Source organism: Sus scrofa, chromosome 13 (genome assembly GCF_054392235.1).
Source record: "Sus scrofa isolate SSC_HxYL_T2T_F1_AM1 chromosome 13, Sscrofa_HxYL_maternal_Yorkshire_Landrace_v2.0, whole genome shotgun sequence".
Lineage (NCBI taxonomy): Eukaryota > Metazoa > Chordata > Mammalia > Artiodactyla > Suidae > Sus > Sus scrofa.
Window position 1 is genome coordinate 84,402,691 of NC_139395.1, and position 19,153 is coordinate 84,421,843.

The 19,153-nt window shown below is 49.1% G+C and overlaps 1 protein-coding gene across 3 annotated transcripts in view; it reads right to left on the reverse strand.

Annotated features, from left to right (window-relative positions):
• FGD5 (FYVE, RhoGEF and PH domain containing 5) overlaps positions 1-19,153 on the reverse strand; it is a 129,393-nt gene that overhangs the window by 33,875 nt on the left and 76,365 nt on the right. Inside the window, exons 6-11 of one of the 3 annotated variants that reach the window (XR_014823853.1) lie at positions 6,807-6,967; positions 6,376-6,532; positions 5,750-5,837; positions 4,135-4,185; positions 2,934-3,542; positions 821-1,168 (exon numbers count right to left, since the gene is read on the reverse strand). Coding sequence is in view for 1 of the 3 variants with exons in the window: in XM_005669809.4 (XP_005669866.3) it covers positions 3,484-3,542; positions 4,135-4,185; positions 5,750-5,837; positions 6,376-6,532; positions 6,807-6,967 (516 nt within the window). In the remaining 2 variants the exon portion in view is untranslated. Of the gene's footprint in view, positions 1-820; positions 1,169-2,933; positions 3,543-4,134; positions 4,186-5,749; positions 5,838-6,375; positions 6,533-6,806; positions 6,968-8,191; positions 8,294-19,153 lie in introns of those variants that run through there. The other 2 variants (XM_005669809.4, XR_014823855.1) reach the window with 2 other exon arrangements.

A 19,153-nucleotide genomic window follows, 5' to 3' on the forward strand; every position in this document is an offset into this window, starting at 1 on the left:
TATCGTGTAGGATGCCCTCTCTTGGAATTTGATGTTTCTCTCTCTCTTTTTTTCCCCCCAGGGCTGCACCTGCAGCATATGGCAGTTCCTGGGGCCAGGGGTTGAATCAGAGTTGCAGGTGCCGGCCTATACCAGAGCCAGGGCAACACCAGATATGAACAGGATCTGCCACCTACACTGCAGCTTGTTGCAACCGTGGGTCCTTAACCCACTGAGCAAGGCCAAGGATTGAACCTGCGTCCTCACAGACACATTAGGTCCTTAACCTGCTGAGCCATATCAAGAACTCCTTAATGTTTTTCTCATGATTAGACTGGGCTTATACTTTGGGGGAAAGAAGATCACACAAAGTATTATTCTCATCACATCATATGAAGGTACGTACTGGCAACATGATGTATGACTGTTGATGTTGACCTTGACCACCAGGCCAAGGTCATGTTTGTTGGAATTCTCCACTGTAAAGACACACCCTCACCTGCCCTGTCCATACTCTTTGGAGAAGGTCACTGTGCACAGTCCACATTTAATGAGTGGGGGGTTATGTTGCTCCTCCTTGGGGGCAGAATATTTACCTAAATTATTAGGAGGTTTGTCTCTTCTCCTTCATTTATTAATATATTCACTAATTATAACTAAATAAATTATTTACATCAGTAAGTATTCACGAACATTTACTTTCTGTTTGGTTATGATTCCATGTACTTTATTTCTTAAATTGTTCCATCTCTGGCCACTGGGAGCCTGGCCAGTTGGCTTCTGTGCCCCTTTCACATACCCCCATCATTGTGGGTTCGGGTGGGGATTTTCATTTTCCGTATTTATTTATTGAGCACTTTCTTACTTCCTGGTACTACAAGATGCTCCAGGCTCATGTTGTATATTTCCTGCCCCAGTCTTAGAACTAGCCATTTCTCCAAGGATCCTCGTTCCTTTATTTGGACAATGGTATCAGAAAGCAAGATTTGGGGAGTTCCCGTCGTGGCGCAGTGGTTAACGAATCCGACTAGGAACCATGAGATTGCGGGTTCGGTCCCTGCCCTTGCTCAGTGGGTTAACGATCTGGCGTTGCCGTGAGCTGTGGTGTAGGTTGCAGATGTGGCTCGGATCCCGCGTTGCTGTGGCTCTGGCGTAGGCCGAAGACTACAGCTCCGATTCGACCCCTAGCCTGGGAACCTCCATATGCCGCGGGAGCGGCCCAAGAAATAGCAAAAAAAAAAAAAAAAAAAAAAAAAGAAAGCAAGATTTGGGCACCAGGTACGCTTACTGCTACTGGCTATCATTTTTTCTAGATTCTCTTAGCTATACAGCAAAGAAACGGCTCCAGCTATCCTTCAGAACACTCAGCCACTGAGCCCTGCCTTGGGGAGGGGTTTATCTGGACCCACTTGTCCACGGTCTAGGCAGAGTCTTAGCCCGTGAAGGCGTGAGATGGAGGTCACTATCCTGAGCAGGCCTGGTACAGCGTCCACAGCAGCTGGAGAGTCAATGGCCAGCCTATGCATCTTGGCACTGTGGCCATCCTGGCTGTGGAGACTGCCAGGAGGGTGCGTGGCTGTGACCCACCCCAGTCCCTGCTACAGAGGCGCCTGTGTGCAGAAGCTCATGGCAAGGGGGAAGATATAGCCCTTCCTGGCCTCGTTTTTCTTTCTGGAAGTAGAGGCATCACTCGCTAAAGGGAAGTGTGTGGAGCCCAGCCCACTTGCTACTGTCACGACCGGGCGCTAACTCTAAAGCACCTCTGATTTTCGGGCACATTGAGGGAACTCACACTGTGTGTAGAAGAGCCAAGGTGACAAGAGCAGAGAGCTCATGACATCACAGGGGAGGGGAGGGGGTGACCTCAATGGCATGTCGGACCATCTGGATTTCGCACCCAGCTGACTTCAGCTTCCAGGTTCGCACACATCTCACCAGCCACCCTGACCTTTCTCCCAGATTCCTGTCCAACTGCGCCTACGCTGTCTCCACTTCCAGCCATGCCAGGTGACCCTCTGAGCCCTGACATGTCCCAAACTTTGCCATCTCCATGCCTGAGCCCAGGCCAGGCCCTCTTCCTGGCCCACCTTTTCTCCCTCTGCCTTTGTAGCATGTGCACAATCCTCTCTATGGGGACACTCCCTGTGTCACCACTTCTCACAGTCCCTGCTGGAGAGACAGCTCCTTTCTCTCAACCCTGGAGCACTTCCTCTCTCTCCCTCGTGACGTTTATCATGGTTCTTCATGTCCACATACTTACCGCTCCAAGAGCTGTGATTCCAGGGTTGGGATTCATATCTCACCCCTGTATCTCCAGGCCCCAACACAAGACTGACTTACACTAGGCGTCCAAGAGACAGTCTTTCCCTTCCCCCTTTTCTACTTGTGGATAATGCACTCTGAGGATGCTATGTACCTGCCACAGCAAAGCTGAGCCAGTGCTCGGCACACGTACCACCATCACCCCCACCTCTGCCTATGGAAGACATGATGACTGATCACTGAACCCTCCCACTGCACTACGACTAGGCCTTAGAATCATCAAGACACAGCTCTAGCATATTTATAGCTTAGTGAAGCAGAAAATACGTGGACACAAGTAACCATGGTAAGTGCTGGAGCAGAGCTGGCATGTGAGATAAAGCTGGCCATCCTGGACAGAGACCCAGTAAACACCTTAGCAGTGTCTTCTGAATACAGAGCTGCACACTGTCGGAACTGGGTGTGCACTTAGAGCTCATAGGTTTTCATGGGTGAGTGGCTCTCAAACTTCTGCAGGCAAAACATTAACCTGGGTGCTTATTAAAAATGCCTGTCTTGGAGTTCCTGCTGTGGTGTAGCGGGCTAAAGGTCCGGCGTTGTCTCTGCAGTGGTGCAGGTTCAATACCTGGCCCAGTGCAGTGGGTTAATGACGCAGCGTTGCAGCATCCCGTGGCTCGGATTTGATCCCTGGCCTGGGATCTTCCATATATCACAGGTGTGGCAAAACAACAACAACAAAAAACCCAAGCCTATCTCTTGGAGTTCCCTGAAGGGCTTAGCGGGTTAAGGATCTGGTGTTGTCACTGCTGTGGCTTGGGTTGCCACTGTGGCCTGGGTTCAAGTCCTGGCGCTGGGAACTGCTGCTGCTGCTAGTGTGGCACAAAGAAATGCCTATCTTTGGATCTTACCCTGCAAGTCCTGACTGGGAAGATCTAAGATGTGCCGGGGAGTCTGCAATTTATAGAGCAGATGGTCTCAGACCACGGTCAGGACATTACTCATCAGGTCTGTGTAATCCTGAAGCCTCCCTCATTGTTCAAAGGGTGCACTAGAGGCCCACAGAGGGACACGTAGTCACACAGCAAGTGTTAGGGACAGAACCCGAGGTTGTTTGCAAGATTCTACAAGATAGATAGCTGCCTGCAACATCCCCGCCCCAAGTGGGTATCAAGGGGCAGAGCTGGGCAGGGTGGAGGGGCTCCTGGAACCTCACCCAAGAGGAGGTCCACGGGCTGGACTTACCCCTTGCTCCATGCTGTCGTTGGCATGGTCTGTGACTTTGGAGATGAGGCTCAGTGCACCTACAGAGAGAAGCAGAGCAGAGTGCGCTGGGCCCGCTGGGGAGGACTGGGCTGGAGCCACCATGCTTGTTGCTACCCATTCTCCTGAGGTTCTTGTTGCAGGTGCAGGGTCTTGTAGGTGGGTGGCACAGATTTTTCCCACTGCCAGGTCAGGTCACAGGCCCAATGACAGCTTTGCCACTAGTGCCATGTGACCCTGACAGTGATTTGACCACTCTGTGCCTCAGTACCCAAGGCTGTAATGGGGATACATTAAAATAGGGACTACCTTGGCAGGTCACAGGCAGGGACAGCCACACAGAATTGGGAGGAAACAGGGAGTCTGGGGTGAGTTTTTAGACCTGGCCCCACTTCCCAGCATCAAATTCTGGTCACCCCTTCTTCTCTGACTGGACCTTAGCCCAACCCAGGGGTCCTTATGGCTGAGGTCAAGAGGAATCATCTCAGAAGCCCCGGAGGCTTCACACCCCCTGCACACCCAGCTGGTGGGGAGGGAGCTGTTGTGTGCCTGGGAACTGGTGTCCAGAGGTGGGGAAAGGGGCTGAGATAGGAACATGCCCCCTTCCTCTGGGTTCATTCACACTGGACTTACCCTGCGTATCATCGTACTCAGCTGAGTCTGGGCAAAGGTTGTTTAAATAATCTGCAGACAGAACAAGAGCCGGGGGTCAGTCTGCCCCAGTGAGGTCAACCCCTTCTGTCCCTAATAGCAGCCCTTCTGTCTGCAGAGGCAGAAGAAGAGTTCCAGAAGCACAGAGTGTCCACCCTCTCTCCTGTGAGCTCCCCACAACAACACACTAGCACAAAACTGATCACCACCAAGCTGTCACCGCTGCCCATCACTCACTCATTCTAGTATTTCCTGAGCACCTGCTATGTGCATGGCACTGTGCCGGGCCTTCAAGAAGCACACAGTATACCTGGAGACAGACATCACCACCAACCTGGCCAAGCGTGAAGTGTCAGACCTTTAACACACTTATACCCACAGGCTCTACATGGCTGGCCTCGCTCCAGCTACTTCTCCCGCCACTTGCTCCCTGGGCCAATGTTGGCATTTGCCAAGCTTGCTCCTATCCAGGGGCTTGGCATTTACTATCTCTTCTACCTGGCCCTCTTGTCCTCTAGATCTTCATACAGCTCACGTCCTCAATTCACTGAGACCTCAGTTCAAGGTCACCTCCTTAGATGGGTTCTGGGTCTAATAGAGCAGAGCTCTTCCTGAACGTCCTTCATCTGTTTTATTTTTCTTTAGACTCTCATCATGGGTATATTATATTTTTATTTCCTTACTCTTGGTTAGAGTATAAGTTTCACAGCGTCATAGAGTTTGGTGGTTTAATTCACTTCTACCCCTCCAGCATCTAGTGCAGAGCCTGGTACATTGTAGAGGCTTAGTAAATACTTGTCGACTAAGGGGAATAAACTCCCCCCACCCTCCACCCTGATGTCTTCTCTTACAGCCAACTGCTCCCTGGAATCACACGCACATCGCTATATGTGCGGCATCTGTCTCCCCACCCAGAGCATCAGCTCCCCAGGCAGGGCTCTCTGTCCCCTTAGGAGGCAGCTGCTCAGGACAGAGGCAGAGGGAGGGAGGGGATGACATTTAGGGGAAAGTTTATAGAGAAGGAAGAAAAGAGGGCCTGGGGCTGAGCCCTGAAAAACATTGACTTTAAGGGGCCATGGAGAGGATAGGTGGCCGTGGAGATGGACGGGAGTGGCCAGAGAGCTCAGCGGGAGGCAGGAGGGGGTGCATCACAGAAGCTCCGGGGGTAAAGGGCTTCAGGAAGCAGGAAGCAGTCAGAGGAAAAGCCACAGAGGGGCCACAGGTCCGAGGAGGGAAACTGAAGCAGGAGGGTGTTGGAGATAAGAGCAGTTTTAGGGAATGGGACCCACAGAGACAGGGGGGAAATGCAGAACAGGGGAAGGTGTGAGCTCCTGTGTGCTAGGATGGGTGAGGCTGTCAGGAGACACAGCAGTGGCCACAGTGGCAGGTTTCCATGTGGCAGCAGGGGGGGCCAAAGCTCAGTGGGAGGGAAGGTGGTGGCAGGCCTGGCACCTTGGTGGGGGTAGGGCTGAGAGCCTCCCCGCCCCCCTTCTGCCTGGGTGACAGAGGTGTCGTCACAGCACACCTGGCCACATCTTCTCACCCTGCCTCCTCTTCCCCACAGCCCTGGTGCACCCTGACCTCCCGCGGGGCCTACCTGTGAGGAGCACTTGGTACTGGAAGAGGCGCTGAACCACCCTCAGCAGCCGGTGCTTCACGTTCTGGCCGCCTCCTTGCTGACTCTGCTGCTCCCAAGAGACGGAGAGAACAAAACTCCATCAGAGACCCGCACCATCCCCCCCAACACTGTCCCATCTGCACCTTTCTCCCAGGTTCCACAACCAGGCTCCCCTCCTCCGGATGTCCTCCCAGATTAGCACTGCCCTGCCAGGACAGCACATTCCTTCAGGCTCACACACTGCTACACTCAGTAATATGGCTTTAGGGGAAAGTCCCTGAATTTGCTGCCCAGTAACTGGATCCCCAGTTGGTGGCCATTTCTTGGTCACTCCAATGGCTTGGGCCTCAGCTTGCTTTGTGCTTTGCTACTGAGACAGAATAGCCACTCACACCCTCCCCGGGCTGGGGCTCACTGAGTTGTCATTGACCGCCCAGTGGGGATGCTCAGGGTTTTTCCTCCTGCTGGCTCACCTTCTCGCCCCACCCTTTGGACCGCCCTCTCTGCCTCCAGCCTCAGAAGCCGCACTGACTCACATCAAGCCCTTCTGTGCCCACCTGCCCCTGCATCCTCAGAGCAGGCTCTGGGGGGACCCAGGGACCAACCTCGAATTCACGGACGGCAGCTGCCAGCCGGGGGCAGTGGAGACAGCTCTCACTCAGCAGACTCAGGGACCTGTCGAACTGCAGGATGTGAGTGGCGTGGTGGTCAAACCCTTGCTCCCGGGCCAGGAAGACATCAGCCACCTTCTGCTGGCCATCCCTGCAGCAAGGAGGGGGGATGGGACAGTGAGAGCTCAGCCTTATGACCACGTGGTGTTGGCCAGTGGGGCCGGCGCTGCACGCCTGGCTGGGGATCCCAGGTCCACCCTCCCACAGTTGTCTTGCTTTGGGCAAAAGACTGAACAGCTCCAAGTGTCAGCTTCTGTGTCAGTCAAACGGGGACCTATTTCATGTGGTTGGGTTGTGATCCCCCACTGCCCGCCCCTCAATTGCCTAGAGCAACAAGGTGGGAGTGGGGTCCAGAAGCTGCTCACCAGTGCAACAACCTCTCCTCCAGCTCCTCCAGGATCCCCTGGTGAAGGTCGCGGATGGCTGGGAGTTCACTCAGGCCACGTCTCAGCTCCTCCCTGGCCGGCACATCCTTGCCTTCTTGGTCTGTCTCATCCAAGGCCCTCGTGACAGCTCCATAGAAATCCTGAAACCCCCAAAGGCCTGTTAGACACAGTCTCCCTGGCAGCTCTGCTGAGCTCTGGCCTATATACAGGCAGTGCGGGACCTTATGCCAGCATCTCAGGCCCTGTGAAACGGGTGACGACATGCACCTGGGGACCACAGGTAACTGATGCTCAGAGAGCCCCCACACAGCTCCTGGCACGAAGCAGGTTTAAAGCACATTCATATAGCCCTTCCTTGGGGGAACCTGTGTACACAACCTGGGTACACACACTTCTTTTACAAGATGGGTAAGAAGTTGGGCAATTTTTTCTCTGAAGAAATATAAAGCTCTTGCTTTACAATTATCCATCTTGTACAGGCTCGAGGGCTGTGTTCTTTCAAAACAAAGTCTCGAGAAATCATAGGCATCCATTCTCTGGGGTTAAAATGGTGAAGATGGTGATGATGCAAAAATATTCACGTGCAGTACAAAGAAATCAAGAAGGGATACAAAGGTGTCCTCCCACCTTAACGCAGTTGTGTAAAAAATGAACAAAGGAAAAAGCTAAAAGGAAACAATGAAACAGAGAGAGTGAAGCCTCAGGGGTATGGAATTAGGAATGATTTTTTTCCTTCTTGACTCTACTTTCAAAAATTTCTACATCATGATTAAGTACTTTAGAAATTACACTTGGGAGTTCCTGCTATGGTGCAGTGGGTTAAGAATCCTCCAACTGTAGCAGCTTGGGTGGTCACAGAGGCGTGAGTTCGTTCCCTGGCCTGGTGCGCTGGGTTAAAGAACCTAGCATTGCTGCAGCTGGCATAGGCTCAGATTCAATCCCTGGCCTGGGAACGTCCATATACTGTGGGTGCAGCGAAAAAAAAATTAAATTTAATAAACATTAAAATTATAAAGAATGTAATTTTTTCCTCACTACAAAAATACTTGATCTTCAAAAACACATGCTCACATATGAGGCCCAGCCCTACAGTTTTTTTTTTTGGTTTCTGGTTTTTCGTTTTTTCGCTTTTTAGGGCTGAACCCATGGCATATGGAAGTTCCCAGGCTGGGGTCAAATCGGAGCCACAACTGCCAGCCTACACCACAGCCACAGCAACACGGGATCCAAGCCATGTCTGTGATCTATACCACAGCTCATGGGAATGCCAGATACTTAACCCACTGAGTGAGGCCAGGGGATGAACCTGAGTCCTCATGGATACTAGCTGGATTTGTTTCTGCTGCATCACAATGGGAACTCCATTTATTTTATTTTTTCCAGCTCTACAGTTTTTTTTTTTTTTTTTTTTTTTGGTCTTTTTGCCTTCTCTTGAGCCACTCCAGTGGCATATGGAGGTTCCCAGGCTAGGGGTCAAATTCGAGCTGTAGCTGCCGACCTATGCCAGAGCCACAGTAACTTGGGATCCGAGCCATGTCTGCGACCTACACCACAGCTCACGGCAATGCCGGATCCTTAACCCACTGAGCAATGGAAGGGATCGAACCCGCAACCTCATGGTTCCTAGTCGGATTCGTTAACCACTGCTCCACAACGGGAACTCCATCAGCTCTACAGTTTTAAAGTGTGGAATTTAAACCTGAAACCACCTAGAATTGTGAAGCAATGCACAGCATCAGAGGTCATGGTCCAGCCACGGTCCAGCCTAAATACAGAAAGTCAAATCACCTTTTCAACATTCGGGAAGGCTGATGACCCTGGCTTGTTCGACTCATTACTGGGCAAGACAGTTGACTCCACTGATGAATAGTTTTCACTGTGAGGAAAGTCTTTTTACACAGAGATCTGAAAAGGAAAGAGCCTGAGAGGCCAGGGGTGGGAGAAGAGCAGAGAGAGGGAAAGGAGGAGAAAGAAAGAAAGAGAAATGAGAAAGCAGAGGGCAGAACCCTGACAGAGGAGAGAGTGGAGCAGAGAACAGGAGGGCAGAGCCTGAAGGAAACACTCTCGCTGCCCCGGAACATCTGGAAAGGGGCCGCTGTGCTCCAGACGGGACAGCAGAGGAGGCGGTCACAAAGGTCTCACTTCCTGAACACCTCATCCTGCCCCAAGCTGACCTCCTGCCATGACAACCTGCCTGGCGGGAACCCAGGGGGACATGGGGCAGGTGGCAGGAGGGAGGATGAGCTGGTTCCTGCCCGAGGTCAGGCCTTGCTAGACCCACCACCAAGGTCAGAAGTTCTGGGGGCCCAAGTCCTGAATAATAAATGGGCTCTGGGCTGGAAGTGTGTGTGTCCTTAAGTGGGGGGGTCACAAGCTTGAGCCGAATCCCACTGCACCTGAGCTGGTGGAGCCTTTCCTGAAAGCAGGTTTGGGAGGATGGAGAAAGTGTAAATGGGAGGCAGAAGGCAGCTGGGTGGGTTGTGGGGGAAGCCAGAGGGCGGTGGTGTTTAATGCTTATTTCCAACCGCAGCTGGATTTGGGGTCATTCTGAACCTGGGGTGGTGGCTTCCCAGCTGATCTGGCACCAGAGGACTGTTCCCTCTTTCTCTGGGAGTCTCTGTGTTTATCAGGACCAAGCCGCCAGCCTGAGGGTCTCCTCAGCCTGGTGCCGAGGAAGACAGAAAACGTGCCAACCAGGCCGGGAACCCCTGCCTCATGGCAGCTGATGGTCAGAGGACTTTATCATTATTATTTTATCTTATTATTATTATTATTTTTGAATGGCTGCACTTGCAGTATATGGACGTTTCTAGGCTAGGAGTTGAATCAGAGCTGCAGCTGCTGGCCTATGCCACAACAGAAAGATGGGGTCTGAGCCACATCCATGACCTACACCACAGCTTACAGCAATGCCAGATCCTTAACCCACTGAGCAAGGGCAGGGATTGAACCTGTGTCCTCATGGATACTAGATGGATTCTTAACCCACTGAGCCCCAATAGGAACTCCTGATAGAGGACTGTGAACATGCCCCCCTCCTCGGCTCTGTGCCAGGTTCCAGCCCAGCACCCCCCAGGAGTGATTACAGGAAAGCTATCAACCTATCAGAGCCTCAGTTTGCTCACCTGTAAGATGGGGACAACAGTACCACCAAGTATATATAGCATGAGGCTCCTGAAAGGCTCATGCTGATGTTTAAACGTGCTCTGCAAACTGTAAAGTGCTCTTCTCAGGGCGCTAATGGTTCTATTTTAGATGCGAAACCTTCAGAGCAGGGCCCCAACTCTTTGCTTGCTCCCATGTTTCTGAAGTCTGGCAGAGCCTGTGACACACAGGAGTTTTACAATGCCTGCTGATGGATGGACTGCAGGACCTTTATTTAACAGAAAAGGAGAGTGAGTAACGGGGGACACAAGCCTTGCATCTGGTCACCCTGATGCCCAGACGCAAGTACATGCAACGGGGTGGAGAGGGAGTGGTGGGGGTGGGGGTGGTAAGGACAAGCAAAGACAAGGCCAACAGCTATATTAGCATCACACTCCAGGGAGCTTAAATATTCACTGTTTGCAAGCTGGTTTCTCATCTGTAATTAATTCTCACTAAACTGACTTGGTCCCAATGGGCAGGACAGCCACCATCAACATGAGTCACTCCATAAACTGGAGCACTATCGGAATTGCCATGGACATTCGTTCTCTTGACTCCTGCATCGGTAGCAAGTGCCGGGTGACCGCTGCCCCATCTGCCACTCCCTGAAAGGTTTCTCCTGTCTTGGTGATTCTGGTTGCCACCACAGAGTGAAGAAGGAGGTAGAAGATATGCGGCCCTCACCCCCTTACTTGCTAACACATATCCTGAGCAACCGCTCTGCCCCAAGCTCTGAGGGGAGGGTGGGAGCAGGGGAGGTGTAGACTGTCCTCAGAGTTTGTAATTCAGGGAAAGCTGGTGAGCAAAACCATGATGTCAACACGGGGGCATGTGTTGTGACGGGAAAAGCATGGGGGTGGTGCAGACCACGGGAAGGAGTCCTGGCTTAGCTCCAGGGACTCAACAACCACACGGACACAGGGTTGGGGGTTCCGGGTGAGGGGACAGCAGGTGCAAAGGCCCTGAGGTGGAGGAGGAACTGGGTTGAGTGTGGTTTGGGAGCCATGGGTGTACATAAGTGTGTGCACATGCACATGTGCACATCCTACACAGGACTGAGGCTTGGGGGTCACCCTCCCCAAGCAGGTCCTACAGGCTTTTTAAGAGACACGGGTTTCATCCTGGGGTGATGGGGAACCAGTGAAGGGTGCCAAGCTGGGGAGCAAAGTGACCACAAATCTGAAAATGTTTGCTTTGTTGGGAGAGTAAATTGGAGGTGGCTGGAATAGAGTGACAGCTGTGAGAAGGCTGCTCCAGTTGTTCCATGGAGCAGGAGGGAGGCCAGCACCCGACAGTGGCATGCAGGGAGACAGTGCTGGACTGGAGCCAACAAGGAGCAGGAAGTGACTGGCCCCAGGTCTGCAGAGTCCAGCCAAGCCCCTGTGGGCTCCGGGCCTTCCTGACCTGGCCACCCTCTTACACACACAAATCCCTGGTGCCCCAGCCTTAGCGGGCTCTAGAGAACAAGGACGAATCCTTGTCTGGACTCCTGCCTCCACATGACCTGGGGCACAACACTCCATCTCCACAGATCTCAGTATTCCTCTATGCTATATGGGGACACATCCCTTCTTCACTGGATTCATGCAGGTAGACCCCTGCCTGAGACTTCCTTCCCCCCATGCCTGAGTGCCCAGCACCCAGCCCAGGGAGGTGCTCAACCAACAGCAGAGCCAATGGTTACTGAATGTTCGTGTCCTTCTAGCTGCCCAGGCTCAACATCTCACATCCGTTTTCTCATTTAACCCTCAAAACAACCCTAACCCTCTGGTGTCATTATTATCTCCATTGTTACCAATAAGGGAATTAGACCCAAGACCACCAAGATGGTGAGATCTGAGCACAAATCATTTGACTCCGAAATCCTAGCTCTTCCCGCTGCTCCAGACCGACTCGTCTCACCCAGACAGGCCAGTGACGTGCTCTGGTCAAGGAGGGAAACTGGAACCCAGGTCTCCAGAATCCTTGTAGGGGCTTGGCCTGACCTCAGAGACCCTGGGTGGTCTGGTTGGGTGGGGGGGCAGTAAGGGCGGTCTCTGCCTCTGGAGCCCAGATGAGCCTCCAGGAACTGGAGGGGGCTCCCAGGACTCTGCTCTGGGCGTGCTTACAGTGAAAGCAGGGATCTCACATTCAGGGACCTGGTCCCCTGGACTCCAGACCCTCCTCCAAAGCCACCATTGCATTTTCTGGGTAATACATACAGCATCTGCATTCTTGGGGCTAAACAGTTAGTGGGCAGCCAGAATATCCTACTCCTTGCAAGCGGCCCAACCACTGATGTTCCTGCCAGAAGTCAAGTAGATGCACTGGAATCCCATGTGGCCAAACACACACCGACGTTAACCCTGACCCACCCACGTCACAACCACACCATGGCAGAGGCTGCGAGCTGTCTGGGCAAATGTCCTCACTTGGCCCAGTCAGTCAGAGGAGGGTACTTTGAAGCCCTGAAAATGAATCTCTGTGGGGCAAGCAAAGACTTCTTAAACTGTGTACAAAAAGTACTAACCATAAAGAAAAAAAATATCAGTTGGACTTCATGCTAAAAGATGAATGTGGCAAAAGGGAATTTGGTTGTTCAGTGTACTACTCCTATTCTTGTTACTTCTCTACAAAACTGATTTTATTTTTTTATTTATTTTGCTTTTTAGGGCCATACCCGTAGCATATGGAAGCTCCCAGGCTAGGAGCTGAATCGGAGCTGCAGCTGCAGGCCTACACCAATGCTGGACCTGAGCCGAACCTATGACCCACGTCCCACCTTGTGGCAACGCCAGATCCTTAACCCACTGAGTAAGGCCAGGGATTGAACTTGCATTCTCACAGACACTGTGTCAGGCTCTTAACTCACTAAGCCAAAATAGGAACTCTGAATTTGGACTCCTTTAGATTATACACACACACACAAAAAAAAACCCAAAAAACTAAAAGACTCAAAACTAAGAGCTAAAACTATAAAACTCTTTTTAAAAATGGGAGTAAATCTTTGTGATACTGGGCTAGGCAAAGCTTTTTTAGGTATGACACAGAAAGCATACGCAACAAAATAAATAAGACTTCATCAAAATTTAAAACTTTTGTGCTTTAAAGGATACTGTCAAGAGACTGAAAAGAAAACCTACAGAATGAGAGGAAACATTTGCAATCATGCATCTGATAAGGGACTTGTATACAGAATTACAATAAAAAGACAACCCATTAAAAATAGGCAAAGTATTTGAAAACACATTTCTCTAAAGAATATATACAAATGATCAAGCAGCATACGAAAGGCTACCCAACATCATTAGTCATTAGGGAAATGCAAAACCAAAGCCACAATAAGATACAACTTCAGCCACCAGGATGGCTATAATTAAAGACATAAAACAGCAAGCACTTCAAGGAAGTAGAGAAAGTGGAACCCTCATATTATGATGGTGGGAAGGTAAAATGGTACGGACACTTAGCAACAGTCTGGCAGTCCCTCCGAAGATTAAAAAGGTACAATATGGAATTCCCATCGTGGCGCAGTGGTTAATGAATCTGACTAGGAACCATGAGGTTGCGGATTCGATTCCTGGCCTCGCTCAGTGGGTTAAGGATCCGGCGTTGCCGAGAGCTGTGGTGTAGGTCCCAGACATGGCTTGGATCCCGTGTTGCTGTGGCTGTGGTGGAGGCCAGCAGCTATAGCTCCAATTAGCCCCCTAGCCTGGGAATCTCCGTATGCCGCAAGAGCGGCCCTAGAAAAAGCAAAAAGACAAAAGACACCTCCCCCCACCAAAAAAAAAAAAAAAAAAAACAAGTACGATATCACCCAGCAATGGCACTCTCTTTCCAAGAAACTGGGAAACCTATGTTCACATAGGAACATGTATCTGAATGTTCACAGCAGCATTTTCCTAACAATGAAAAAATGGCAAGAATTCAAAAGTCCATCAACTGATGAGTGGTCAAACAAAACTGTGATATATCCACCCAATAAAATTTTACTTAGCCACGGAAAGGAAGGAAGAAATGACACCCGTTACAACATGGATGAAATTTGGAAACATGATGCTACAGAACAGAAGCCTGTGTTAAAAGGCCAAAAATTACATGATTCTGTTGATATGATAGGTCCAGGACAGGCAAATCTACAGGGACAGAACTGGACTGATGGGTGCCCAGGGCCGAGATAACTCAGGGGTATGGGGTTTCTTTGGGGTGATGACTATAGAACTCTGAATATACTAAAAACCATTAGCTTTTACACTTTAAACAGATGAACTGTATGGTGTGAGATTTTGGTGGTTGTTTTGGGTTTTTTTTTTTGGCTGCACCCACAGCATGCAGAAGTTCTCAGGCCAGGGATCAAACCCAAGCCATAGCTGTCACAATGCAGGATCTTTAGCCCAGGGAGCCATGAGGGAACTTCTGGTATGAAATTCATATCTCCATTAAGCTGTTGAAAAATATGGAAAGGGAAGCCACAGATTGGGAGGCAATTCACAATACCCATATCTGAAAATAGACTCGTGTCCAGAATCATTAAATAATCCCTACAAATCATGAAGGAAAACGCAGACAACTCAATTAAAAAAATAAGCCTAGGACATTTTTCAAATGAGGATTTCCAAACAGCTAGTAAACGGAGGGCAGATATTCAATTTCATTAAACGTCAGGGAAACACAAATTAAAACCACACAAGAAATCCCTGCACAGTCAGTAGAAAGGCCATGAGTGCTCAGACGGGCAGGATGGGGGCACTGGCAAACATGTGTGGGAGGCATGGGTTACCACCACTGGGAGGGGAGTCTCTGTGGCTTCAACCACTCAGTGAACCTATCTGGCAGCTTCTAATGAAGCTAAATCTATGCTAATCCTGTGACTCGGCAATCCAATTCCACTCCTCAGTAAATACTGAGGAGAAATGAATGCCTATGTTCCCTGGAAATCACATATAAAAACATCATAGCAGCTTTATAACAGCCTCAGCTAGAAACCCAAGTGATCTTGAAGAGAAGGATGGAAACACCAAATGTGGTACATCCATACCAAGAAATGCTGATATATGGAAAACTGGGATGAATTCCACACATGATGTTGAGCTAAAAGAGCCAGAGTCAGGAGTTCTTGTTGTGGCTCAGCAGGTTACAAAGCCGACTAGTATACATGACAATGTGGGTTTGATCCCTGGCCTCAGTCAGTGGGTTAAGGAACCAACTGTGAGCTGTGAGCTGTGATGTAGGTTGCAGATGCGGTTCGGATCTGGCATCGCTGTGGCTGTGGTGTGGGCCAGCAGCTGCAGCTCTGATTTGACCCCCAGTCTGGGAATTTCCATATGCCACAGGTGCAGTCCTAAAAAGCAATGAATAACTAACTAAATAAATAACATAAATAAAATCTGGGATGATGGAAACATCTTATCTGGGTGGCGGTCACAGGTGCACACACGCGTACGTATTAAAAATGTCAGCTCTACCCTTAAGATTTGTGCGCTTAACTATATGTAAGTCACAAACTGTTTTTTTTTAATTTTAAAAATTAATTTATATATATATTTATAATGATTTTTATTTTTTCCATTCTAGCTGGGTTATAGTGTTCTGTCAATTTTCTACTGTACAGCAAGTTGACCCAGTTACACATACATGTACACATTCTGTTTTTCACATTATCATGCTCCATCATAAGTGACTAGACAGAGTTCCCAGTGCTATACAGCAGGATCTCATTGCTTATCCATTCCAAAGGCAATAGTTTGCATCTATTAACCCCAAATTCCCAATCCATCCCATTCCTTCCCCCTCCCCCTTGGCAACCATAAGTCTGTTCTTCATGTCCATGATTTTCTTTTCTGTGGAAAGATTCATTTCTGCCATATATTAGATTCCAGATATGTGACATCATATGGTATTTGTCTTTCTCTTTCTGACATACTTCATTTAGTATGAGAGTCTCTAGTTCCATGCATGTTGTTGCAAATGGCATTATTTCATTCTTTTTTTATGGCTGAGTAGTATGCCACCGTGTATACATACATCTTCCTAATCCAATCATCTGTCAATGGACATTTTGGTTGTTTCCATGTCTTGGCTATTGTGAATAGTGCTGCAATGAACATGTGTCTTTTTCAAGGAAAGTTTTGTCTGGATATATGCCCAAGAGTGGGACTGCTGGGTCATATGGTAGTTCTATGTATACTTTTCTAAGGTACCTTATACTGTTCTCCACAGTGGTTGTATCAATTTGCATTCCCACCAATAATGCAGGAGGATTCCCTTTTCTCCACACCCTCTCCAGCATTTGTTATTTGTGGACTTATTAATGATGGCCATTCTGACTGGTGAGGTGGTACCTCATAGTAGTTTTGATTGGCATTTCTCTAATAATTAGTGAAGTTGAGCATTTTTGAAGGTGCTTGTTGGCCATCTGTATATCTTCTTTGGAGAAATGTCTATTCGGGTCTTTTGTCCATTTTCCAGTTGGGTTGTTGGCTTTTTTGCTATTGAGTCGTATAAGTTGTTTGTATATTTTAGAGATTGAACTGTGTCTGTTGCATCGTTTGAAACTATTTTCTCCCATCCTGTAAGTTGTCTTTTTGGTTTTTTTTATGGTTTCCTTTGCTGTGCAAAAGCTTGTCAGTTTGATTAGGTCCCACTGGTTTATTTTTGCTTTTATTTCTATTGCTTTGGGAGACTGACCTGAGAAAACATTTGTAAGGTTGATATTAGAGAATGTTTTGCCTATATTTTCTTCTAGGAGTTTGATGGTGTCTCGTCTTACATTTAAGTCTTTAAGTCATTTTGAGTTTATTTTTGTGCATGGTGTGAGGGTGTGTTCCAGTTTCATTGATTTACATGCAGCTGTCCAGGTTTCCCAGCAATACTTGCTGAAAAGACTGTCTTTTTCCTATTTTACATTCTTGCCTCCTTTGTTGAAGATTAATTGACCATAGGTATCTGGGTTTATTTCTGGGTTCTCTATTCTGTTCCACTGGTCTGTCTGTCTGTTTTGGTATCAGTACCACACTGTCTTGATTACTGTGGCTTTGTAATATTGCCTGGAGTCTGGGAGAGTTATGCCTCCAGCTTCGTTTTTGTTCTTCAGAATTGCTGTGGCAATTCTGGGTCTTTTGTGGTTCCATATAAATTTTTGGACAGTTTGTCCTAGTTCTGTGAAAAATGTCATGGGTAATTTGATATGGATTGCACTGAATCTGTAGATTGCTTTGGGTAGTATGGCCATTTTTACAATATTAATTTTTCCAGCCCAGGAGCATGGAATATCTTTCCATTTCTTTGCATCCTCTTTACTTTTCTTGATTAATGTTTTATAGTTCTCAGCATATACGTCTTTAACCTCCTTGTTTAGGTTTATTCCCAGGTATTTGATTTTCATAAAATGTTTTTAAAAAAGCAAAACAGTTCTCTGAGGTCCTGGGGGAGTGGGGACACACAGATGCTCCCCACTGCTTCTGAGCTCCTACAAACCCTTCTCGGCCCCTGCTGCCCTCATGTCCAAGTCCACCCCCTTGGCTGGGCACTGCCGGCCCTTGGGAAGCTGGGCCTGCCTACTCCCTTTACACCAGTTTTCTCCAAGCTGATTGGGCATCAGAACCACCTTCCCAGCTCATCCAGATCCAGAATGCTGGGCCCACTCCTGCTTCACTTAGGTCCGTGTGGGGTTGGGTAGTTTTCATTCTTTCTACATTCCCAGATGTTGTTGCTGCTGTTCCCTGGGCCACACTGGGAAAACCACTGTGTTCTATGACTCCTCTTTTCCAACCTCTCTCTGTGTGTACATTCTGTGCCTCCAGCATCTTATCCATACCGTGCTCATCTTTCCAAGCTTCTTCAAACACCACCTCCATCATGAGGCCTTCCCGGTTTAGCTACTACAGGGTCCGTCTAAGGGACTCTCAAGGGTCCCAGAGCCTCTAGAGATCTGGGGTCACAGCCTGAAGGGAGCCACCCAGATCTCAGAATGCCTCTGAAGTCTCATATTTTACATTATTCTCCAGGATATATCCACGATCCATTTAATTTATTTAAAATCACCTATCGAGAGCAAAGCAGAAGCTCTTAAAAGATGGGCCATGTTTATCCCGACACCTACTTGCACACTTGGGGCGGGACCAAAGACATCCCAGCCTGAGAAGTGATAGTAATGGCTTTACGAAAGTTGGCACCATCAGACTCTTCAGCTACTCTGCATGCTTCTGCCATCTTCCCTCTAATTAAGCAGAGAGCAGACTGGGCCTTGCTCATTTTGGCTGTGTCGTCAGACTGGGGTTAAATTTGTGGTCCCTCAGCATTACCTGCTCCCACCAAATCCACCAGATCAATTTCCCTAAAACACTTTCCCCCTATGCGCTGCTTGGATCATCCTCAGGGCGCCCAAATTCCCACACCTCCATTTTGAAACACGATGTGTCTTGGCATACAGACTCTCCCTGAAGACCAGATACTTCCTATACACCCCACATACCCAAGCCCTCCCCTCTGTGCACTGCTGCTCCTACCTGCTGAGAGGCCTCTTTCTACTTCCTGTCCATCCCTGTCTATTGCAATACCTCCTCTTCCAGGAAGATTTCCTTGACTTCATTCTTCCCACTCGCTCATTCCTCATTCCTTGGGCTCCTTAACTCCTAACTGGACTGTTCCACATCTTTTGTTCCCTCACCTTTTCAGGGCTCTGGAGTCAACCCATCTAAACATCTGAGAAATACTTACTGAGCATGAACTGTATGCCATTAAATGAGATAATATGTGTAAATTGCCAAGCATACCCAGGGGTTCAACAAATGCTCCTGCCACCTTCCCCGCCCCCACCATCTGGCACTTTGGATACTGACTACAATGAGAAGGGTGAGCTAGATGGGTGAGGAAAGGGGGGAACTAGCAGGGCCAAACTGGCAGTGTCCCAATTTATGTAAATAAGCTCAGAAATTCACTAATAAGTCCCCCTATCCTGTGTCTCCCCTGTTCATGTCAGCACTGAGGCTCCTGCCAACTTAACCTTACATGCTGGTCAGGTCGGCTCTGAATTGCCCCTCTTTCACTGAGCAGAATGAGAAGTTGGGCTGTCCTGGGGTGGTCCTGATGCTCTTCTTAGTGCCACCACGCCAAGCTGAGGGTGGCAATGTCAGCGGGACAGGCTGGAGGACCTGCAAGCCTCTGGCTACCCTCTGCACCAAGTTCTCCTAACACCCACC